Source organism: Ascaphus truei, chromosome 5 (assembly GCF_040206685.1).
Source record: "Ascaphus truei isolate aAscTru1 chromosome 5, aAscTru1.hap1, whole genome shotgun sequence".
Lineage (NCBI taxonomy): Eukaryota > Metazoa > Chordata > Amphibia > Anura > Ascaphidae > Ascaphus > Ascaphus truei.
In genome coordinates this window covers 5073839-5098489 of record NC_134487.1, presented here as the reverse complement: position 1 = coordinate 5098489, position 24651 = coordinate 5073839, and the positions used below count along the sequence as shown (strand labels likewise).

The following is a 24651-nucleotide window of genomic DNA, read 5'->3' as shown; positions in this document are numbered from 1 at the left end:
CTGTGTTACATAGTTACATACATGCTCCGGTCCCATTGCGAACGTTAATGCGGGGTATGCCTGTGTTACATAGTTACATACATGCTCCGGTCCCATTGCGAACGTTAATGCGGGGTATGCCTGTGTTACATAGTTACATACATGCTCCGGTCCCATTGCGTACGTTAATGCGGGGTATGCCTGTATATATGCGTACGTTAATGCGGGGTATGCCTGTATATATGCGTATGTTAATGCGGGGTATGTCTGTATATATGCGTACGTTAATGCGGGGTATGCCTGTATATATGCGTATGTTAATGCGGGGTATGCCTGTATATATGCGTATGTTAATGCGGGGTATGCCTGTATATATGCGTACGTTAATGCTGGGTATGCCTGTATATATGCGTATGTTAATGCGGGGTATGCCTGTATATATGCGTATGTTAATGCGGGGTATGCCTGTATATATGCGTACGTTAATGCGGGTATGCCTGTATATATGCGTATGTTAATGCGGGTATGCCTGTATATATGCGTACGTTAATGCGGGGTATGCCTGTATATATGCGTATGTTAATGCGGGTATGCCTGTATATATGCGTACGTTAATGTGGGGTATGCCTGTGTTACATAGTTACATACATGCTCCGGTCCCATTGCGTATGTTAATGCGGGGTACGCCTGTGTTACATAGTTATATACATGCTCCGGTCCCATTGCGTACGTTAATGCGGGGTATGCCTGTGTTACATACATGCTCCGGTCCCATTGCGTACGTTAATGCGGGGTACGCCTGTGTTACATAGTTATATACATGCTCCGGTCCCATTGCGTACGTTAATGCGGGGTATGCCTGTGTTACATAGTTACATACATGCTCCGGTCCCATTGCGTACGTTAATGTGGGGTATGCCTGTGTTACATACATGCTCCGGTCCCATTGCGTACGTTAATGCGGGGTATGCCTGTGTTACATAGTTACATACATGCTCCGGTCCCATTGCTTACGTTAATGCGGGGTATGCCTGTGTTACATACATGCTCCGGTCCCATTGCGTACGTTAATGCGGGGTATGCCTGTGTTACATAGTTACATACATGCTCCGGTCCCATTGCGTACGTTAATGCGGGGTATGCCTGTGTTACATAGTTACATACATGCTCCGGTCCCATTGCGAACGTTAATGCGGGGTATGCCTGTGTTACATAGTTACATACATGCTCCGGTCCCATTGCGAACGTTAATGCGGGGTATGCCTGTGTTACATAGTTACATACATGCTCCGGTCCCATTGCGTACGTTAATGCGGGGTATGCCTGTATATATGCGTACGTTAATGCGGGGTATGCCTGTATATATGCGTATGTTAATGCGGGGTATGTCTGTATATATGCGTACGTTAATGCGGGGTATGCCTGTATATATGCGTATGTTAATGCGGGGTATGCCTGTATATATGCGTATGTTAATGCGGGGTATGCCTGTATATATGCGTATGTTAATGCGGGGTATGCCTGTATATATGCGTACGTTAATGCGGGGTATGCCTGTATATATGCGTACGTTAATGCGGGGTATGCCTGTATATATGCGTATGTTAATGCGGGGTATGCCTGTATATATGCGTACGTTAATGCGGGGTATGCCTGTATATATGCGTATGTTAATGCGGGGGTATGCCTGTATATATGCGTATGTTAATGCGGGGTATGCCTGTATATATGCGTATGTTAATGCGGGGTATGCCTGTATATATGCGTACGTTAATGCGGGGTATGCCTGTATATATGCGTACGTTAATGCGGGGTATGCCTGTATATATGCGTATGTTAATGCGGGGTATGCCTGTATATATGCGTACGTTAATGCGGGGTATGCCTGTATATATGCGTACGTTAATGCGGGGTATGCCTGTATATATGCGTATGTTAATGCGGGGTATGCCTGTATATATGCGTATGTTAATGCGGGGTATGCCTGTATATATGCGTATGTTAATGCGGGTATGCCTGTATATATGCGTATGTTAATGCGGGTATGCCTGTATATATGCGTACGTTAATGCGGGTATGCCTGTACTTTATAGGTCGATTGGATTATAAGGCAGCCAAACCTGGAAATAACCATTCCCCCCCCCACCACCCCGGTCCCTCATCTTATGGAATTAGGCACCAAAGCGTTTGTCCCACTCACTAGCTGAATGTAGGACAGACTTCCAAAGCAGAGCCATCACTTCCTGTATAAGACACTAGATTAGACAAGTCGGATTTATTTACATTAGAAAAGAGGCGTCTAAGTCTGCACCTATAGCGCCGTCGATGGTGGCGCCACCGGCGAAAGTTATATTTCGCCGGGTGTCGTCGTCGCAGGTTTGCGGTCATTTGATTGGTTCAAGGGCCGTCACGTGACGCGACAGCCCTTGGAAAATCACATTTTGCTGGCTACCAGTTTTCGCTCCGTCGCATTGTCGCCGTCGCGCTTACTATAAGCTCACGATGCGGCAATGCGTTTGTTTTTGGGCGACGTCGTGTCGCGGGCACTATAAGCGCGGCCTAAGAGGGGATATGATAACTATATTCAAATATATTCGGGGACAGTACAAGGAGCTTTCAAAACAACACTTCATCCCACGGGTAGTACTAAGGACTCGGGGCCATCCCTTAAGGTTGGAGGAAAGAAGATTTCACCAGCAACAAAGGAAAGGTTCTTTACAGTAAGGGCAGTTAAAATGTGGAATTCATTACCCATGGAGACTGTGATGGCAGATACAATAGATTTGTCCAAAAAAGGTTGGACATCTTTTTAGAAAGGAAAGGTATACAGGGATATACCAAATAAGTATACATGGGAAGGGTATTAATCCGATTGCCAATTTTTGGAGTCAGGAAGGAATTTATTTTCCTCTTATGAGATATCATTGGATGATATGACTCTGGGGTTTTGTGTTTGCGTCCTTCTGGATCAATATACTATAAGTACGGATAAAGGATAAAGTATCGGTCGTCTAAATTTAGCATAGGTTGAACTTGATGGACGTACTGTGTTTCTTTTCTTCCCAACCTCCTATATTATGTGACTATGTCTGGAATGGCAGTGTTTGTGTGACTGTCACACCGCACCACTGGAATGGCAGTGTTTATGTGACTGTCACACCGCCCCACTGGAATGGCAGTATTTATGACATTTTTCCCTACTCGCTTAGGGTGTTCTTTTCTTCTTGGGACTTGCCTTACTGCTAGTACGGTCGATGCAGGGGGTTCTCTGGACCTTCTCCCTCCTGGTGTCCCTGTCTGCTTCCTGGTGGGATGCTCATCAGATGGGACCCATTGTGGCCCAGGTCTGTTGGTAGGAGGCCTTGTTAAGGCTGTGGTCTCCTGATTGCCGGTAGTATTTTTCAGCAGTTTCGGAGCCTATGTTCTTGTTTTAATGGCGCACATGCTCCTCCTCCTGCGCAGCCCAGCGTATGCTTGCAGGCTCTGCTCTCCTTGGCGTGCTCATGTTTTGGAGCCTCGCAGGACTTCGGGGATTCTCTCTTCCCCAGCACTGCAAGCTTATCTGCTGAAGAGGAGACTTCTAAGACTGTTCTGAAGAAAACCCGAATTAGTCAAAAGTTGCCAAAAAAGTAGAATTTGGGCCTCCGTGACCGGTCACGGAATTAAAGAAGCTTTGTCATGATTGTCTTACGCTTGTTGCCACCGTCGTGCCTTCTGATCACGTGGTAGAATGATTGCATTGCATGAAGCGTCGAGGTGTTGAAGCGGTTACTGCTGAGTGTGTGGAAGTCTGCCAAAAGGTCTAGATCTTAAACTAGTCTGGCTGAAAGGGCAAATTCAGCATCTGGGAATTCGGATCAGCTACTGGACTCTAACGTTGGATATATCTATTTCTGAGCAGGATAGGGAAGATAATTCAGGATTTGATTTGGGGTAAGTACCCCCCACTTCTCAAGGCAATGAGTAGCCTTGGGTATGCACGAGGACACACGAGGACACACGAGTTTAACGCCCAGGATATTTGTATTGATCGTTTTGCTTAAGGGAGCCAGAAGAAAACCTTGACCTTTTTTTATAGTCCATGTGGTCACAAAGGACATGATTTTTGCAGAATAGGCACAGGAAATGGAGTAGAGCGCACGATCCCACAGGAGCAAAGAGAGGACCCAATACAAAAAAATATGTAAACTTTATTCTCGTAACCTAAAATCCAACGCGTTTCGAACGCTGGTGCGTTCTTTAAATCCTTGATAAAGAACGCACCAGCGTTTGAAACGCGTTGGATTTTAATTTATGACAGAATAAAGTTTATATTTTTTTGTATTGGGTCCTCTCTTTGCTCCTGTTGGATCGTGCGCTCCTCTCCATTCCCTGTATCTGCTACCACTGGAGGCTGCACATCCTGCCCGCCCCTAACCAAGGACTTGTGAGTACTTCATTGCTACAGGGTCGTTTCCAATGAGACTGATCGTGGGGGGGGGGTCACACCTACCCATTACCTGTCTTCGGGAGGCTTATTACCCAATATTGCTAGCTGTTATTCTCACCTATCTTATTGATTCTGGATCATCCTTGGGCTTTGGCATTGGCTATTAATGGTTATTATACCTAGCGTTTGAGCGCTTCTTCACCTCTATCTGCAGAATAGGCACAACCTGGTAAGCTCGCGGTGGCCAGAATTTAGTTTTTGAAGTACCCTTTCCTGATAAGTAATGGAGCTCTTGGGATGTGCCACTTACAGTAGATGCAGATGTGTGTAGCATTGGAAAGGGCTCCACCACTCCTGATTGATGCAGCAGCCATGGACAGGCAGATGGAAAATGGCTGAAGAAGCCATATGTGGCAGCAGGTACTGCTTGCGAGACCTCCATCGCTATTGCCCCTTTCAAGAGCGCTACAAATTAGTTTTTCAAACATTGACGAGCGCTGGGAAAAGGGATGAGATGCTGTAGGTGGGCACTCTGTCACCAATCGCCACAAGTGGTGGATCGGCCATGAAAGTGCCGGCGAATGAGTTTGCAGCTCCCACAGTAAAATAAACCTTTTTCCTGACGGCGTGTGCTGGTTTCTGCTTTCTGAATCATTGACACAACACAGCCACCCAATACCCCCTCTGCCTTCAGCTGGAGTCTAGACCCGACCTTGAACTGTTATTTTTTTAACGGGAGCTAAAATTTGTAGTGAAGCAAGCAAGTGAAAGCATGGTGTGGCGATTTTCACTTCTAATGCGCCACACCTGTGGCTACATTGAAAACTAGGTTGCCCACTTCTGCTCTAGCTAAAGTTACTCCTAATGTAGAGGACATCCGTGATGCTGCCCCTGATTCCATTGGTCTATCACCCTAGCTGTGGCTACTAGATGGGTGCTATGTCTCGGACCCTGGGTTGCAGACGCCTGAAAGAACATATTGTGCCCTTCCTTTCAAAGGTGATCTATTGGGCAAGGGTTTAGCTGCTCTTCCCTCCTAAAGATCTAGCCATGGAAAGGCGGTTGAAGATTCTTTGGCCCTGCTCTTCTGTTGGACAGACATAGGAGGATGACCTTCCACATGGGCTCATAGCACTTTCCACAAGAGTAGTGGTCACGTTTTGGGCGGCAAGAGCGCAAGCTTCTGAAGCAGATCTGTGCAATCAGCAGGATGATCCTCCGGGAACACGCCTTTATTCTATTTATTCTATCGATGCTCCAGTTTAGGGCAGAAAGTGCTACAAGTCGCAGGTTGGGGCTTTGTATATAGAAACTTCCCGTTGGTGAAGACAAGGTGTTCCTGCAAGTTTGACTTCTTATGGAAAAGGCAACGCATGCGGGGTGTAAAACAAAGTGACATTTTGACATCCAATGTCTTGGTGGCTGGAAGTGTCTAGTACAGGGGTGGGCAACTAGGCCAGGTGTTGGGGTATCTCTGCTTCAGCACAGGTGGTGCAGTCTTGGATTGAGACACCTGTACTGAAGCAGAGAGATCCCCAATTCCTGACTAGTTGGTGGCCCTTGGGGACTGCAGTTGCTCTCCTACTGTAGCAGCAACATGAGGCCAGGCATGGCTGTGATTGGCTGGGGACTGCAGTTGCTCTCCTGCAGCATGTGGCCAGGCATGGCTGTGATTGGCTGGGGACTGCAGTTGCGCTCTTGTTGTAGCAGCAGCATGTGGCCAGGCATGGCTGTGATTGGCTGGGGACTGCAGTTGCGCTCTTGTTGTAGCAGCAGCAGCATGTGGCCAGGCATGGCTGTGATTGGCTGGGGACTGCAGTTGCGCTCTTGTTGTAGCAGCATGTGGCCAGGCACGGCTGTGATTGGCTGGGGACTGCAGTTGCGCTCCTGCTGTAGCAGCAGCATGAGGTCAGGCACGGCTGTGATTGGCTGTGGACTGCAGTTGCGCTCTTGTTGTAGCAGCAGCAGCATGTGGCCAGGCACGGCTGTGATTGGCTGCCATGTGCCAGCTGACATTGTTGCCAGTGATTGCACCCGTGAGCATGATGTAGCAATGTCGCCAGTGTTCTGCGTGGCCAGCCCCTCTGGGCGCAATGAGGTAGAACCAGCCGCCATTTCTAGAAATCCAAGTTGCGGTTGTGTGTTAACACTGCTACGCCCCTAATGAAACCGCAGGGCCTGTTGGCAGGGAGCACAGATGTAGCCCGTGTTATTGCACCGTTGCCGATGGCGCATTATTTAACTGTGTGCTATTACAAAGCATGGTTAATTAGGCCAGGCATGTTATTGAGCACGTTAATTTGTGCTTCAGCGCCTGTTAGCGGGGGTAATCTGTAACTCGGGGGGAATGTCGCTGCCTTTGCGGGTGAACCCGGCTCAGATCTCAGTGTTGGCTCCTTGTGATCTTGGGCAAGCCGGGTATCTCGGGACTCGTGCCCGCTAATTCTATGTACAGCGCCGCGTACACTGCTGTGTTGGGAAACATACAGTAGATGTGGTAATTGTCATTGACGTGTGTTTAACGCTTGGGAAGCTATGAACCGTTGGTTGCACTGTACCCGTCTCCGTCCCCTCCCTCCGTTCCCGCTGTCTTTCTCTCCGCCATTATTCTCTTGCTCTGCTGCTTTTGTAGCTGAATAAGAAGCGAGAGTAGAAGACACTTGGGGGGGGGGCAGGAATTGGGGCGCAGAGGTTTAGGTCCGCGCCTCACACATCCTGTGGTTCTGACCGGCCCATCGTATTGTACGTGTGGGAAATAATGTTTGACGACCCGCTTGGGGATATATTGGGGATTTAGTAAGAAACTCTGCGTTGCGCTGTCTTGCATTCTCTGAGCCCAGAAGTGATATCGAAATGAGAATGTGAATGTATTTTGGGGGTTTGGGCCCCCGTCCCGGGGTGCAGGTTACTGTGGCACACGGGACTTGCACTGGTCATTACTGCCGGTTATATGACACCCGTCACACACGGCATGGTACACCTGGTCAGGATGTGCGCTAAGGACACTTCTGTTTCACTGAGTGTGAGCTTTGGAGAAGTCTAAAAATACTCTGTCACCCTATATTGCAGCATGTTTCTGCTCCTTCCAGTGTGTGCGTGTCACTGGTCAGGCCACGCGTGGCATATTTACAAGCACAAAACACCCCCGGGCGTGGGCCTGCGTGCCCCCTACTGACTGAGACACCCCCGGGCCTCCCCCCCCCCCCCCCCACTAATGCAGTCACCCCCGGGTGTATGCTTGCACCCCTCAACTAATGCAGACACCCCTGGGCATAAGCCTGCGCGCCCCCCTCTGACGCAGACACCCCCGGGCGTACGCCTGCGCGCCCCCCCCTCTGACGCAGACACCCCCGGGCGTACGCCTGCACGCCCCCCTCTGATGCAGACACCCCCGGGCGTACGCCTGCGCGCCCCCCTCTGATGCAGACACCCCCGGGCGTACGCCTGCGCGCCCCCTCTGATGCAGACACCCCCGGGCGTACGCCTGCGCGCCCCCCTCTGACGCAGACACCCCCGGGCGTACGCCTGCGCGCCCCCCTCTGACGTAGACACCCCCGGACGTACGCCTGCGCACGCCCCCCCTCTGACGTAGACACCCCCGGGCATAAGCCTGCGCGCCCCCCTCTGACGCAGACACCCCCGGGCGTACGCCTGCGCGCCCCCCTCTGACGCAGACACCCCCGGGCGTACGCCTGCACGCCCCCCTCTGACGCAGACACCCCCGGGCGTACGCCTGCACGCCCCCCTCTGATGCAGACACCCCCGGGCGTACGCCTGCGCGCCCCCCTCTGACGTAGACACCCCCGGACGTACGCCTGCGCACGCCCCCCCTCTGACGTAGACACCCCCGGGCATAAGCCTGCGCGCCCCCCTCTGACGCAGACACCCCCGGGCGTACGCCTGCACGCCCCCCCCTCTGACGCAGACACCCCCGGGCGTACGCCTGCGCGCCCCCCTCTGACGCAGACACCCCCGGGCGTACGCCTGCGCGCCCCCCTCTGATGCAGACACCCCCGGGCGTACGCCTGCACGCCCCCCTCTGATGCAGACACCCCCGGGCGTACGCCTGCACGCCCCCCTCTGATGCAGACACCCCCGGGCGTACGCCTGCGCGCCCCCCTCTGATGCAGACACCCCCGGGCGTACGCCTGCACGCCCCCCTCTGATGCAGACACCCCCGGGCGTACGCCTGCACGCCCCCCTCTGATGCAGACACCCCCGGGCGTACGCCTGCGCGCCCCCTCTGATGCAGACACCCCCGGGCGTACGCCTGCACGCCCCCCTCTGATGCAGACACCCCTGGGCGTACGCCTGCGCGCCCCCCTCTGACGCAGACACCCCCGGGCGTACGCCTGCACGCCCCCCTCTGATGCAGACACCCCGGGCGTACGCCTGCGCGCCCCCCTCTGACGCAGACACCCCTGGGCGTACGCCTGCGCGCCCCCCCTCTGACGCAGACACCCCCGGGCGTACGCCTGCGCGCCCCCCCTCTGACGCAGACACCCCCGGGCGTACGCCTGCGCGCCCCCCCCCTCTGACGTAGACACCACCGGGCGTACGCCTGCGCGCCCCCCCTCTGACGTAGACACCCCCGGACGTACGCCTGCGCACGCCCCCCCTCTGACGTAGACACCCCCGGACGTACGACTGCGCACGCCCCCCCTCTGACGTAGACACCCCCGGGCGTACGCCTGCGCGCGCCCCCTCTGACGCAGACACCCCCGGGCGTACGCCTGCACGCCCCCCCCCTCTGACGCAGACACCCCCGGGCGTACGCCTGCGCGCGCCCCCTCTGACGCAGACACCCCCGGGTGTACGCCTGCGCGCCCCCCCCTCTGACGCAGACACCCCTGGGCGTACGCCTGCGCGCCCCTCCTCTGACGCAGACAACCCCGGGCATACGCCTGCGCGCCCCCTCTCTGACGCAGACACCCCTGGGCGTACGCCTGCGCGCCCCCCCTCTGACGCAGACACCCCTGGGCATACGCCTGCGCGCCCCCCTCTGACGCAGACAGAGGCAGGCAGCGCACAGCGCTGATACTATCTGCAGGGCCCTGTGACAGGGGTTCTAGTTACTGACAGCTGATCTCCTGCTGGGGCGGCTGCCATTACGCCGGGGTCAACTCCTCATTGGCTAAATCCAGCCAGCAGCATTCTGTGGCATCAGATAGCGCAGGCTTAACACCTTCACTGCCAGACCACTGCCATACATTACTTGTCTGGGGGGCCCGGGTTGAATGTTCTGATCCAGCAGCAAACAAAACAGGAGGGTAATTCTGCACTCCCACAAGGAAAACAGAATCAAATAAATACCGGAGGCCTGGTCCAGGAATCTCTGGGGTCCTCCGGTATCTTACACCAGGCCTGCCCAACTCGTAAAGTGAGAAGGGCCGAACTGCTCCAAGGAAAAAAATTTGGGCCGCACGGGTTAAATCATCATCATCATCATCATCTCTCCTCCAGCACCTCTCCATCATCATCATCCTCATCTATCTCTCATACCCCCATCTCTCCCCCTCACCCACACAATACCACCCTCCGCATCAAAAACACAATACCCCCTCCACATCCCCCCAGCCCATTCCATGTCAGCAGCTCCCCCCCAAGTCAGCATCCCATGTTAGCATCCCCCCCATGTCTCTCTTCCCTCAATATAACACTCTCTCCCCCTCCCCTAAATCACACCCTCTCCCCCTCCTCTCAATGACACTCTCCCCCTCCCCTCAATATGACACACTCTCCCCCTCCCCTCAATATGACACTCTCTCCCCCTCCACTCAATATGACACTCTCTCCCCCTCCCCTCCATATGACACTCTCTCCCCCTCCCCTCAATATGACACTCTCCCCCTCCCCTCAATATGACACTCTCCCCCTCCCCTCAATATGACACACTCTCCCCCTCCCCTAAATCACACCCTCTCCCCCTCCTCTCAATATGACTCTCCCCCTCCCCTCAATATGACACACTCTCCCCCTCCCCTCAATATGACACTCTTCCCCTCCCCTCAATATGACACACTCTCCCCCTCCCCTCAATGACACTCTCTCTCCCTCCCCTCAATATGACACTCTCCCTCCCCTCAATATGACACACTCCCCCTCCCCCCTCAATATGACACACTCTCCCCCTCCCCTCAATAAGACACTCCCCCTCCCCTCAATATGACACACTCCCCCTCCCCCCTCAATATGACACACTCCCCCTCCCCCCTCAATATGACACACTCTCCCCCTCCCCTCAATATGACACTCTCCCCCTCCCCTCAATATGACACACTCTCCCCCTCCCCTCAATATAACACTCTCTCCCCCTCCCCTCAATATAACACTCTCTCCCCCTCCCCTCAATATGACACTCTCTCTCCTCAATATGACACTCTCTCTCTCCCTCTCTTCAATATGACACTCTCCCCCTCCCCTAAATGACACTCTCTCCCCCTCCTCTCAATGACACTTTCCCCCTCTCCTCAATATGACACTCTCTCCCCCCCTGCAACTCACATCATACACCCCCTGCACCTCACATCACTTCCCCCCCCTGCACCTCACATGCCAGCAGCCCCCCCTCACATGCCAGCAGCCCCCCCATACATGTAATATATATATATTTTTTAAATTTATTTAATTAATTAACTGGCGCCCGGCCGGAGTCACCGCGGGCCACACAGAGAGGCCAGGGGGGCCGCATGTTGTGCAGCCCTGTTCTATAGGTTACATGTAGGGACGTCCCTGGCAGCGCTGCCGGGGGGCATGTTCTATAGGTTACATGTAGGGATGTCCCTGGCATGGCTGCCGGGGGGGATGTTCTATAGGTTACATGTAGGGACGTCCCTGGCATGGCTGCCGGGGGCGTGATCTATAGGTTACATGTAGGGACGTCCCTGGCATGGCTGCCGGGGGCATGTTCTATAGGTTACATGTAGGGACGTCCCTGGCACGGCTGCCGGGGGCGTGTTCTATAGGTTACATGTAGGTACGTCCCTGGCAGCGCTGCCGGGGGCATGTTCTATAGGTTACATGTAGGGACGTCCCTGGCAGCGCTGCCGGGGGCATGTTCTATAGGTTACATGTAGGGACGTCCCTGGCACGGCTGCCGGGGGCGTTTTCTATAGGTAACATGTAGGGACGTCCCTGGCATGGCTGCCGGGGGGCATGTTCTATACGTTACATGTAGGGCCATCCCTGGCATGGCTGCCGGGGGCATGTTCTATAGGTTACATATAGGGGACTCAAGCCAGTATAAGGAAGCTACGTGAACTGACTTCTAAAACTTTTAATGTCTGTTTTGGTACATGTTTTTATACGTGTTGTGAACCCTTCTATACGGCGGGAGGTGGTCTCCTTCTATACGGCGGGAGATGGTCTCCTTCTATACGGCGGGAGGTGGTCTCCTTCTATACGCCGGGAGGTGGTCTCCTTCTATACGCCGGGAGGTGGTCTCCTTCTGTACGGCGGGAGGTGGTCTCCTTCTATACGGCGGGAGATGGTCTCCTTCTATACGGCGGGAGGTGGTCTCCTTCTATACGGCGGGAGGTGGTCTCCTTCTGTACGGCGGGAGGTGGTCTCCTTCTATACGGCGGGAGGTGGTCTCCTTCTGTACGGCGGGAGGTGGTCTCCTTCTGTACGCCGGGAGGTGGTCTCCTTCTATACGGCGGGAGGTGGTCTCCTTCTATACGCCGGGAGGTGGTCTCCTTCTATACGGCGGGAGATGGTCTCCTTCTGTACGCCGGGAGATGGTCTCCTTCTGTACGCCGGGAGGTGGTCTCCTTCTATACGGCGGGAGGTGGTCTCCTTCTGTACGGCGGGAGATGGTCTCCTTCTGTACGGCGGGAGGTGGTCTCCTTCTATACGGCGGGAGATGGTCTCCTTCTATACGCCGGGAGGTGGTCTCCTTCTATACGCCGGGAGGTGGTCTCCTTCTATACGGCGGGAGGTGGTCTCCTTCTGTACGCCGGGAGGTGGTCTCCTTCTATACGCCGGGAGGTGGTCTCCTTCTATACGGCGGGAGGTGGTCTCCTTCTATACGGCGGGAGGTGGTCTCCTTCTATACGGCGGGAGGTGGTCTCCTATACGGCGGGAGGTGGTCTCCTTCTATACGGCGGGAGGTGGTCTCCTTCTGTACGGCGGGAGGTGGTCTCCTTCTGTACGGCGGGAGGTGGTCTCCTTCTGTACGGCGGGAGGTGGTCTCCTTCTATACGGCGGGAGATGGTCTCCTTCTATACGGCGGGAGGTGGTCTCCTTCTATACGCCGGGAGGTGGTCTCCTTCTATACGCCGGGAGGTGGTCTCCTTCTATACCCCGGTAGATGGTCTCCTTCTATACCCCGGTAGATGTTCATCCCCCGCTGTATGCGTGCGCACGCCGCTCTCCCAGGCCCGCCTCTGTGGCTCACAACCATTTTTCTACCCGCTGCCTCCTCAGGTCTACGCTTGGGAGATCTCGGACCAGCTGCTCCAGATCCGCCAGGATGTGGAGTCCTGTTACTTCGCTGCCCAGACCATGAAGATGAAGATCCAGACGTCGTTCTATGAGCTCCCCACGGACTCGCACGCTTCCCTGAGGGACTCCCTGCTCTCCCATATCCAGAACTTGAAAGACCTGTCTCCAATCATTGTAACCCAGGTGCGGGAGGTGTCACTTCTTCAGCCAGCATTGTTTATGTATACGGGTGTGACCGTGCTGCTTAACCCCTGCTCTGCCGCCGCGGCGGCCAGCACGGCGTGTTACACTTCTCTGTGCCCTGGCAGCGGCCGGGCCTGCGATGCTGCACCCTGCGTGTTACACTTCTCTGTGCAGCGGCCGGGCCTGCGATACTGCACCCTGCGTGTCACACTTCTCTGTGCCCCGGCAGCGGCCGGGCCTGCGATGCTGCACCCTGCGTATTACACTTCTCTGTGCCCTGGCAGCGGCCGGGCCTGCGATGCTGCACCCTGCGTGTCACACTTCTCTGTGCCCCGGCAGCGGCCGGGCCTGCGATGCTGCACCCTGCGTGTCACACTTCTCTGTGCCCCGGCAGCGGCCGGGCCTGCGATGCTGCACCCTGCGTGTCACACTTCTCTGTGCCCCGGCAGCGGCCGGGCCTGCGATGCTGCACCCTGCGTGTTACACTTCTCTGTGCCCTGGCAGTGGCCGGGCCTGTGATGCTGCACCCTGCGTGTTACACTTCTCTGTGCCCTGGCAGCGGCCGGGCCTGCGATGCTGCACCCTGCGTGTTACACTTCTCTGTGCAGCGGCCGGGCCTGCGATGCTGCACCCTGCGTGTCACACTTCTCTGTGCCCCGGCAGCGGCCGGGCCTGCGATGCTGCACCCTGCGTGTCACACTTCTCTGTGCCCCGGCAGCGGCCGGGCCTGCGATGCTGCACCCTGCGTGTCACACTTCTCTGTGCCCCGGCAGCGGCCGGGCCTGCGATGCTGCACCCTGCGTGTTACACTTCTCTGTGCCCTGGCAGCGGCCGGGCCTGCGATGCTGCACCCTGCGTGTTACACTTCTCTGTGCCCTGGCAGCGGCCGGGCCTGCGATGCTGCACCCTGCGTGTTACACTTCTCTGTGCCCCGGCAGCGGCCGGGCCTGTGATGCTGCACCCTGCGTGTTACACTTCTCTGTGCCCTGGCAGTGGCCGGGCCTGCGATGCTGCACCCTGCGTGTCACACTTCTCTGTGCCCTGGCAGTGGCCGGGCCTGCGATGCTGCACCCTGCGTGTCACACTTCTCTGTGCCCTGGCAGTGGCCGGGCCTGTGATGCTGCACCCTGCGTGTTACACTTCTCTGTGCCCTGGCAGTGGCCGGGCCTGCGATGCTGCACCCTGCGTGTTACACTTCTCTGTGCCCTGGCAGCGGCCGGGCCTGCGATGCTGCACCCTGCGTGTTACACTTCTCTGTGCCCTGGCAGCGGCCGAGCCTGCGATGCTGCACCCTGCGTGTTACACTTCTCTGTGCCCTGGCAGTGGCCGGGCCTGCGATGCTGCACCCTGCGTGTCACACTTCTCTGTGCCCTGGCAGCGGGGCCTGCGATGCTGCACCCTGCGTGTTACACTTCTGTGCCCTGGCAGCGGCCGGGCCTGCGATGCTGCACCCTGCGTGTTACACTTCTCTGTGCCCTGGCAGCGGCCGGGCCTGCGATACTGCACCCTGCGTGTTACACTTCTCTGTGCCCTGGCAGCGGCCTGCGATGCTGCACCCTGCGTGTTACACTTCTCTGTGCCCTGGCAGCGGCCTGCGATACTGCACCCTGCGGGTTACACTTCTCTGTGCAGCGGCCGGGCCTGCGATGCTGCACCCTGCGGGTTACACTTCTCTGTGCCCTGGCAGCGGCCGGGCCTGCGATGCTGCACCCTGCGGGTTACACTTCTCTGTGCCCTGGCAGCGGCCGGGCCTGCGATGCTGCACCCTGCGGGTTGGGATCTTTGTGCTTAGAGGCAAAGCCCTGAAAGTCCACATCTCAGGTCTGGGTTCTGTTGGCCTCAAAACATTTGTACGGGAACCAAAAAATAGAGAAATAACTGATTGTTTGGGGCCCCAGGTGTGACGTGCCATTATTATTATTATTATTATTATTATTATTATTATTATTATTATCCCTTTCACAGTTACACCCCAGGAAAGTCACTGCAGATTGTGTCACAATGAAACGCGCTTTAAATCTGAGGAGGGGTATGTTAGGGAGTGACCGCCCCCCGTTACGCGTATTAACCCTTCCCCTGCCAGAGGCACCGCAGCACACTGCAGAGAGCGGGTTATTAACCCGGGATAGACTGCCAAACAATATGACCTTTTATAAGCATGGTTTAAGTGGGGGTCAGGATATGCCTGCGCCCCCTCTCTCTGTGCTGGTTTGTGGGAGGCTCGGGGGTTAACCCATTACTGCCTTGTTTTGCAGCTGGCTTTAGCAATAGCAGATCTCGCCCTGCAGATGGCTTCCTGGAAAGGCTGCGTGCAGACACTGGTAGAAACGTAAGTAGCGTTCCCTTCCCCCTTCTAAAAGAGCCCGGGCCCCCCTGGGAAGTTGCGTGATGGCGAGTGAGGGACCCGTAGCGCCAGATTTCCCTCACCCCCTTGGTTTGTGTCGCCCCCTGCAGGTACAGTAACGACGTGACGTCGCTCCCCTTCCTCCTGGAGATTCTCACGGTGCTCCCGGAGGAGGTCCACAGCCGGTCCCTGCGGATCGGAGCCAACCGGCGCACGGAGATCATCGAGGACCTGGCGTTCTACTCCAGCACGGTCGTGGCTCTCCTGGTGAGTAGTGCGGGCCGGGTCCCTCCGCCCGGCAAAGTCCATGTCTGAATGCCGGTCTCCGTGTCACCGGGTCCTTTTACTTGCCATCGTGTCAGACTTCTCTCGCCAGTAACCGCAGACCAGGAGATGACTGTGAAATTAGCTGTGTCCTAAAAGAGACCTTTCAGTTCGTTAGAGATCGCGGCGCAGCAGACGAAGTACAGAAGCGCAGGGGGCGGGGTAATACGAGGGAAGAGCTATGTGATACGTTTAATAGGCATTGAGTTTGCTTTACGTTTGTGCTCCGATATACCTGTAGTACTGTGCAGAAAAGGACGTGTATTTGTGCTGGTAACAAGTATACAGTGGTGTGACAAAGAAAGTACGCCCTCTTTGAATTCCATGGTTTTACATATCAGGACATAATAACAATCATCTGTTCCTTAGCAGGTATAAAACTTCGGTAAATACAACCTCAGATGAACAACAACACATGACATATTTCACCGTGTCATGATTTATTTAACAGAAATAAAGCCAAAATGGAGAAGCTATAAGTATACCTTATGATTCAATAACTTGTAGAACCACCTTTAGCAGCAATAACTTGAAGTAATCGTTTTCTGTCTGACTTTCAGTCTCTCACATCGTTGTGGAGGAATTTTGGCCCACTCTTCTTTACAGCGTTGCTTCAGTTCATTGAGCTTTGCGGGCATTTGTTTATGCACAGCTCTCTTAAGGTCCAGCCACAGCATTTCAATCGGGTTGAGGTCTGGACTTTGACTGGGCCATTGCAACACCTTGATTCTTTTCTTTTTCAGCTATTCTGTTGTAGATTTGCTGGTGTGCTTGGGACCATTGTCCTGTGTCATGACCCAATTTCGGCCAAGCTTTAGCTGTCGGACACATGGCCTCACATTTGGCTCTAGAATACTTTGGTATACAGAGGAGTTCATGGTCAACTTAATGACTGCAAGGTTCCCAGGTCCTGTGGCTGCAAAACAAGCCCAAATCATCACCCATCCACCACCGTGCTTGACAGTTGGTATGAGGTGTTTGTGCTGATATGCTGTGTTTGGTTTTCGCCAAACGTGGCGCTGTGCATTATGGCCAAACATCTCCACTTTAGTCTCGTCTGTCCAAAGGACATTGTTCCAGAAGTCTTGTGGTTTGTTCAGATGCAACTTTGCAAACCTAAGCCGTGCTGCCATATTCTTTTTAGAGAGAAGAGGCTTTCTCCTGGCAACCCATCCAAACAAACCATACTTGTTCAGTCTTTTCTAATTGTACTGTCATGGACTTTAACATTTAACATGCTAACTGAGGCCTGTATAGTCTGAGATGTAACTATTGGGTATTTTGCAATTTCTCTGAGCATTGCACGGCCTGACCTTGGGGTGAATTTGCTGGGACGTCCACTCCTGGGAAGATTGTATGTATTATGTATGTATGTATGTATGTCTTTATTTGTATAGCGCCATAAAATGTACATAGTGCTTCACAGTAGTAATACATGTCATATAAATAACAAATATAAATAACAGATCATGGGAATAAGTGCTTCAGACATACTGTAAAAGTAACATTAAGGAAGGAGTCCCTGCTCCGAGGAGCTTACAATCTAATTGGTAGGTAGGGAGAACGTACAGAGACAGTAGGAGGGAATACTAGTAAGTGCGTCTGCAGGGGGCCAAGCTTTGTGTCATGTGTCCATGATTATCCAGTGCTACTCATATGCTTCTTTAAGCAGATGTGTCTTAAGGTGGGTCTTAAAGGTGGATAGCGAGGGGGCTAGTCGGGTATTGAGGGGAAGGGCATTCCAGAGGTGTGGGGCAGAAAGTGAGAAAGGTTTAAGGCGGGAGAGAGCTTTAGATACAAAGGGGGTAGAAAGAAGACATCCTTGAGAAGAACGCAAGAGTCGTGATGGTGCATAGCGAGAAATTAGGGCTGAGATGTAATGAGGGGCAGAAGAATGTAAAGCTTTAAAAGTGAGCAGTAGAATTGAGTGTGAGATACGCGATTTAATCGGAAGCCAGGAGAGGGATTTCATGAGGGGAGATGCTGAGACAGATCTAGGAAAGAGTAGAGTGATTCTGGCAGCAGTGTTTAGGATAGATTGTAGGGGAGACAGGTGAGAGGTAGGAAGGCCGGACAGCAGGAGGTTGCAGTAATCGAGACGTGAGAGAATGAGGGCCTGAGTCAGAGTTTTGGCAGTTGAGTAACAGAGGAAAGGGCGTATCTTTGTGATATTGCGGAGGAAAAAGCGACAAGTTTTAGAAACGTTTTGAATATGAGAGGAGAATGAGAGAGAGGAATCAAGTGTGACCCCTAGGCAGCGTGCTTGGGCTACTGGGTGAATGATCGTATTTCCAATAGCAATGTGGAAGGATGTAGTAGGGCCAGGTTTGGGAGGTAGTATAAGGAGCTCTGTTTTTGCCATGTTAAGTTTCAGTCGGCGGATGGCCATCCAGGATGATATTCCAGAGAGGCATTCAGAAACTTTGGTCTGTATAGCAGGTGTAAGGTCAGGGGTTGAAAGGTAAATTTGTGTGTCGTCAGCATAGAGGTGATATTTAAACTCAAAAGATGTGATTAGGTCACCTAGAGAGAGTGTGTAGAGAGAAAAGAGAAGGGGTCCAAGAACAGAGCCCTGGGGTACCCCCACAGAGAGATCAATAGAGGAGGAGGAGGTGTTAGCAAAAGAGACACTGAAGGTGCGTTGGGAGAGGTAAGAGGAGATCCAGGATAAAGCTTTGTTCCGAATACCAAGAGTATGGAGAATGTGAAGGAGAAGAGGGTGGTCCACGGTGTCGAATGCTGCAGAGAGGTCGAGTAATATGAGCAGAGTGTAATGACCTCTGTCTTTGGCAGTGTGGAGGTCGTCAGTTATTTTAGTGAGGGCTGTTTCAGTAGAGTGAGCAGTGCGGAAGCCAGATTGTAGAGGGTCTAGTACAGAATAGGTGTTGAGAAAGTGTAGCAATCGAGAGAATACAAGACGTTCAAGGAGTTTGGAGGCAAAAGGCAGGAGGGAGACAGGTCGATAGTTAGAAGGACAGGTAGGGTCAAGCTTGCTGTTTTTGAGTAATGGTATAACGGTTGCATGCTTGAAGGATGAAGGAAAGGTACCAGAGTAGAGGGAAGAGTTAAAGATCTGTGTGAGCATAGGGATTATAGAAGGAGCAAGAGGTTTTAGGAGATGGGAGGGAATGGGATCAAGAGGGCAAGTGGTAGAGGGAGAAGAGGAGATCAGCAGTGATACATCCGCCTCCGAGATAGCAGAAAAAGAGTCAAGAAAGACAGGAGGAGAGTTGGGAAGCATTGTGGGATGGGAGGAGGCAACAGATGGGATGTTCTGCCGTATGGACTCCACCTTTTTCTTTAAAAAGTCAGCAAAGTCCTGAGGTGAGATGGAGGAAGAAGAGGAGGCAGCTGAGGGTGGTCTGAGTAGAGAGTCAAAGACAGAAAAGAGACGGCGTGGGTTAGACTTGTGTGTGTTGATTAGTGATGAAAAGTAGGTTTGTTTAGCCTGAAAGAGGGCAGAGTTGAAACAGGATAGCATAAATTTGTAGTGAATGAAGTCTGCGAGCGTATGAGATTTCCTCCAGAGGCGTTCAGAGGAACGAGTGGAGGAACGCAGCATGCGTGTGTGGGAGTTTAGCCAGGGTCTGGGGTTAGAAGGGCGAGGACGGCAGAGAGAAAGTGGGGCATGAAGATCAAGAAAGGAAGATAAGGCAGAGTTGTAGTTCCTGACCAGGTTGTCAGGGTCTGAAGCAGAACTGAGAGAGGAGAGGGAGGAGCGTAAAGTGGAATCAAGAGCTGGGAGGTTAATAGAGCGCAGGTTTCTGCAAAAACGAGGGCGAGATGGAGATGGAGATGGAGATGGAGAGAAGCGAGAGAGAGAAAATGAGACGAGGTGATGGTCAGAGAGAGGAAAAGGGGAAATGGAGAAATCAGAGAGAGAGAAGTTTTTAGTGAAAACCAGGTCTAAGTAGTGGCCATCCTTGTGGGTGCTGGCTGCCGTCCACTGTTGAAGGCCAAAAGAAGAGGTTAGAGAAAGAAAGCGGGAAGCCCAAGGGAGAGAGGGGTCATCGATGTGATGTGAAGATTGGCAACTGTCTTGAATGTTTTCCACTTTTGAATAATCTTTCTCCCTGTAGAATGATGGACTTTAAATGGTTTGGAAATGGCCTTATAACCCTTACCAGATTGATTTGCAGCAACAATTGCTTCTCTAAGATCATTGCTGATGTCTTTCCTCCTTGGCATTGTGTTAACACACACTTGAATGCTCCAGACCAGCAAACTGCTAAAACTTCGGCTTTTATAGAGGTGGTCACACTTGCTGATGATCATTAATCAAGGGCATTGATTAGCAGCACCTGTCTGCTACGTAGCATCTTAATTCCTATGGAAGCAGTAAGGGTGTACTTAGTTTTTCACACATCGCTTCTCCATTTTGGCTTTATTTTTGTTAAATAAGTCATGACACGGTGTAATATGTCATGTGTTGTTGTTCATCTGAGGTTGTATTTACCTAATTTTTAGACCTGCTAAGGAACAGATGATTGTTATTATGCCCTGATATGTAAAACCATGGAATTCAAAGAGGGTGCGCTTTCTTTTTTTTTTTCTCCACAAAACTGTATGTTTTAGAAGAAATTCTTCAATATATCCAATTTATAGCACATTACAATGTAACCCCCCCGCCCAACATAGGGATGGGGGGGGGTGGTACAGGGGCGTACCCCAATATGTTAGTGGAGAACAGACAGGGTCTAAAAACCTACCCAACGCCTAGTCCCCTGTAGCTCTCAAGGAGACACCCAAGGCGATAGGCTGCACCAGTCCCCTCCCTCCTCTATATGCAGGGCAGCCTGTGAGCCCCCTCTCCTCCCTCTCTGCAGGGCAGCCTGTGAGCCCCCTCTCCCTCCTCTCTGCAGGGCAGCCTGTGAGCCCCCTCCCCCTCCTCTCTGCAGGGCAGCCTGTGAGCCCCCTCTCCCTCCTCTCTGCAGGGCAGCATGTGAGCCCCCTCTCCTCCCTCTCTGCAGGGCAGCCTGTGAGCCCCCTCTCCCTCCTCTCTGCAGGGCAGCCTGTGAGCCCCCTCTCCCTCCTCTCTGCAGGGCAGCCTGTGAGCCCCCTCTCCCTCCTCTCTGCAGGGCAGCCTGTGAGCCCCCTCTCCCTCCTCTCTGCAGGGCAGCCTGTGAGCCCCCTCTCCCTCCTCTCTGCAGGGCAGCCTGTGAGCCCCCTCTCCCTCCTCTCTGCAGGGCAGCCTGTGAGCCCCCTCTCCCTGCACTCTCTCTGCAGGGCAGCCTGTGAGCCCCCTCTCCCTCCTCTCTGCAGGGCAGCCTGTGAGCCCCCTCTCCCTGCACTCTCTCTGCAGGGCAGCCTGTGAGCCCCCTCTCCCTGCACTCTCTCTGCAGGGCAGCCTGTGAGCCCCCTCTCCCTCCTCTCTCTCTCTGCAGGGCAGCCTGTGAGCCCCCTCTCCCTGCGCTCTCTCTCTCTGCAGGGCAGCCTGTGAGCCCCCTCTCCCTCCTCTCTCTCTGCAGGGCAGCCTGTGAGCCCCCTCTCCCTGCTCTCTGCGAGGCAGTATGTGAGCCCCCTCTCCCTCCTCTCTCTCTCTGCAGGGCAGCCTGTGAGCCCCCTCTCCCTGTGCTCTCTCTGCAGGGCAGCCTGTGAGCCCCCTCTCCCTGCTCTCTGCGAGGCAGTATGTGAGCCCCCTCTCCCTGCGCTCTCTCTGCAGGGCAGCCTGTGAGCCCCCTCTCCCTGCGCTCTCTCTGCAGGGCAGCCTGGGAGCCCCCTCTCCCTCCTCTCTCTGCAGGGCAGCCTGGGAGCCCCCTCTCCCTGCGCTCTCTGCAGGGCAGCCTGTGAGCCCCCTCTCCCTGCGCTCGCTCTCTCTGCAGGGCAGCCTGTGAGCCCCCCTCTCCCTGCTATCTCTCTCTGCAGGGCAGCCTGTGAGCCCCCTCTCCCTGCGCTCTCTCTGCAGGGCAGCCTGTGAGCTCCCTCTCCCTGCGCTCTCTCTGCAGGGCAGCCTGTGAGCCCCCTCTCCCTGCTCTCTCTCTCTGCAGGGCAGCCTGTGAGCCCCCTCTCCCTGCGCTCGCTCTCTCTGCAGGGCAGCCTGTGAGCCCCCTCTCCCTGCGCTCTCTCTGCAGGGCAGCCTGTGAGCTCCCTCTCCCTGCGCTCTCTCTGCAGGGCAGCCTGTGAGCCCCCTCTCCCTGCTATCTCTCTCTGCAGGGCAGCCTGTGAGCCCCCTCACCCTGCTTTCTCTGCAGGGCAGCCTGTGAGCCCCCTCACCCTGCTCTCTCTGCAGGGCAGCCTGTGAGCCCCCTCACCCTGCTTTCTCTGCAGGGCAGCCTGTGAGCCCCCCTCTCCCTGCTATCTCTCTCTGCAGGGCAGCCTGTGAGCCCCCTCTCCCTGCGCTCTCTCTGCAGGGCAGCCTGTGAGCTCCCTCTCCCTGCGCTCTCTCTGCAGGGCAGCCTGTGAGCCCCCTCTCCCTGCTCTCTCTCTCTGCAGGGCAGCCTGTGAGCCCCCTCTCCCTGCGCTCGCTCTCTCTGCAGGGCAGCCTGTGAGCCCCCTCTCCCTGCGCTCTCTCTGCAGGGCAGCCTGTGAGCTCCCTCTCCCTGCGCTCTCTCTGCAGGGCAGCCTGTGAGCCCCCTCTCCCTGCTATCTCTCTCTGCAGGGCAGCCTGTGAGCCCCCTCACCCTGCTTTCTCTGCAGGGCAGCCTGTGAGCCCCCTCACCCTGCTCTCTCTGCAGGGCAGCCTGTGAGCCCCCTCACCCTGCTTTCTCTGCAGGGCAGCCTGTGAGCCCCTCCCTGCCCTCTCTGCAGGGCAGCCTGTGAGCCCCCTCTCCCTGCTCTCTCCCTTTCTGCAGGGCAGCCTGTGAGCCCCCTCTCCCTGCTCTCTCCCTTTCTGCAGGGCAGCCTGTGAGCCCCTCCCTGCCCTCTCCCTCTCTGCAGGGCAGCCTGTGAGCCCCTCCCTGCCCTCTCCCTCTCTGCAGGGCAGCCTGTGAGCCCCCTCTGCCTGCTCTCTCTCTGCAGGGCAGCCTGTGAGCCCCCTCTCCCTGCTCTCTCTCTGCAGGGCAGCCTGTGAGCCCCTCCCTGCCCTCTCCCTCTCTGCAGGGCAGCCTGTGAGCCCCCTCTCCCTGCTCTCTCTCTGCGAGGCAGTATGTGAGCCCCCTCTCCCTGCTCTCTCTCTGCAGGGCAGCCTGTGAGCCCCTCCCTGCCCTCTGGGCAGTGGGAGCTGCTGATGTGAGCACAATGTCTCATGCAGACGGCTGCCTCCCTGACTCAGAGGTGTTGGGGATTCCTGAGGCAGCCGTCATCTGTTTACTCTGCGCTTCCATCCTCCTCCCTGTGTGGGGCGAGGAGGGTGAGGCAACCTGTTCTCACCACGTCTATTGCATTAACCAATCGGACACAAAGCAAGCCATGCTCTGCTCCCACCTGATTGGTCAGATTGCTCACGCACGGAACTTTAAAGGAACATCCCAAGCTCTCCCCCTCACCTGTCACTTCTCTCCGCTGGCCGTGGCAGAGCTGGGGGTGGCACCTCCACTCCGCTGGCCGTGGGAGAGGTGTGGGTAGCACCTCCACTCCGCTGGACGTGGCAGAGGTGTGGGTAGCACCTTCTCTCCGCTGGCCGTGGCAGAGCTGTGGGTGGCACCTCCCTCCGCGGGCCGTGGGAGAGGTGTGGGTAGCACCTCCACTCCGCTGGCCGTGGCAGAGCTGTGGGTGGCACCTCTCCGCGGGCCGTGGCAGAGCTGTGGGTGGCACCTCTCCGCGGGCCGTGGGAGAGGTGTGGGTAGCACCTCCACTCCGCTGGACGTGGCAGAGGTGTGGGTGGCACCTCTCCGCGGGCCGTGGCAGAGCTGTGGGTGGCACCTCTCCGCGGGCCGTGGGAGAGGTGTGGGTAGCACCTCCTCTCCGCTGGACGTGGCAGAGGTGTGGGTGGGACCTCCTCTCTGTGGGCCGTGGCAGAGGTGTGGGTGGCACCTCCACTCCGCTGGCCGTGGCAGAGCTGTGGGTGGCACCTCTCCGCGGGCCGTGGCAGAGCTGTGGGTGGCACCTCTCCGCGGGCCGTGGGAGAGGTGTGGGTAGCACCTCCTCTCCGCTGGACGTGGCAGAGGTGTGGGTGGGACCTCCTCTCTGTGGGCCGTGGCAGAGGTGTGGGTGGCACCTCTCCGCGGGCCGTGGGAGAGGTGTGGGTAGCACCTCCTCTCCGCTGGACGTGGCAGAGGTGTGGGTGGGACCTCCTGTCTGTGGGCCGTGGGATAGGTGTGGGTGGGACCTCCTCTCCGCTGGACGTGGCAGAGGTGTGGGTGGGACCTCCTCTCTGTGGGCCGTGGCAGAGGTGTGGGTGGCACCTCCTCTCTGTGGGCCGTGGCAGAGGTGTGGGTGGCACCTCCACTCCGCTGGCCGTGGCAGAGCTGTGGGTGGCACCTCTCCGCGGGCCGTGGGAGAGGTGTGGGTAGCACCTCCTCTCCGCTGGACGTGGCAGAGGTGTGGGTGGGACCTCCTTTCTGTGGGCCGTGGGAAAGGTGTGGGTGGGACCTCCTCTCTGTGGGCCGTGGCAGAGCTGTGGTCAGGTTTAGTGGCTTTTTGTTGATCTTTTCATATTTAGATATTTACATTTTGGGAATTTGCTGGAAGGGTGATAGGGTTAGTTCATTTTACAGACTGGACCCTATTACAGCGATCCTGCGATCCTGTGATCCTGTGATCTGTCTCTGCATGTTATTTTCTTCCTCCGCGAGATCTCCTCCTTCCCACCATTGTTTTTATTTTGTTTCAAATACTAAGTGTCCCAGGAGGTTAAAATGGCGCTATATTAAGAATATCAGGATTTTTATCATTAAACAACAATAAATAAAATTAAAAAAGCAGCGAACAAGATCCAAACATACCCTTCCTGTACAGGCAAACACGGGAGTTACACTTCCTGTACAGGCAAACACGGGAGTTACACTTCCTGTACAGGCAAACACGGGAGTTACACTTCCTGTACAGGCAAACACGGGAGTTACACTTCCTG

General features: G+C 55.1%; 1 protein-coding gene across 4 annotated transcripts in view; it reads left to right on the top strand.

Annotated features, from left to right (window-relative positions):
• Positions 1-24651, top strand: part of TNPO3 (transportin 3) — a 115341-nt gene that overhangs the window by 21128 nt on the left and 69562 nt on the right. For all 4 annotated transcript variants that reach the window (XM_075599257.1, XM_075599258.1, XM_075599259.1 and 1 more), the window contains exons 2-4: positions 12833-13033; positions 15289-15362; positions 15488-15644. In XM_075599257.1, the coding sequence (XP_075455372.1) occupies positions 12833-13033; positions 15289-15362; positions 15488-15644 (432 nt within the window). The remainder of the gene's footprint in view (positions 1-12832; positions 13034-15288; positions 15363-15487; positions 15645-24651) is intronic.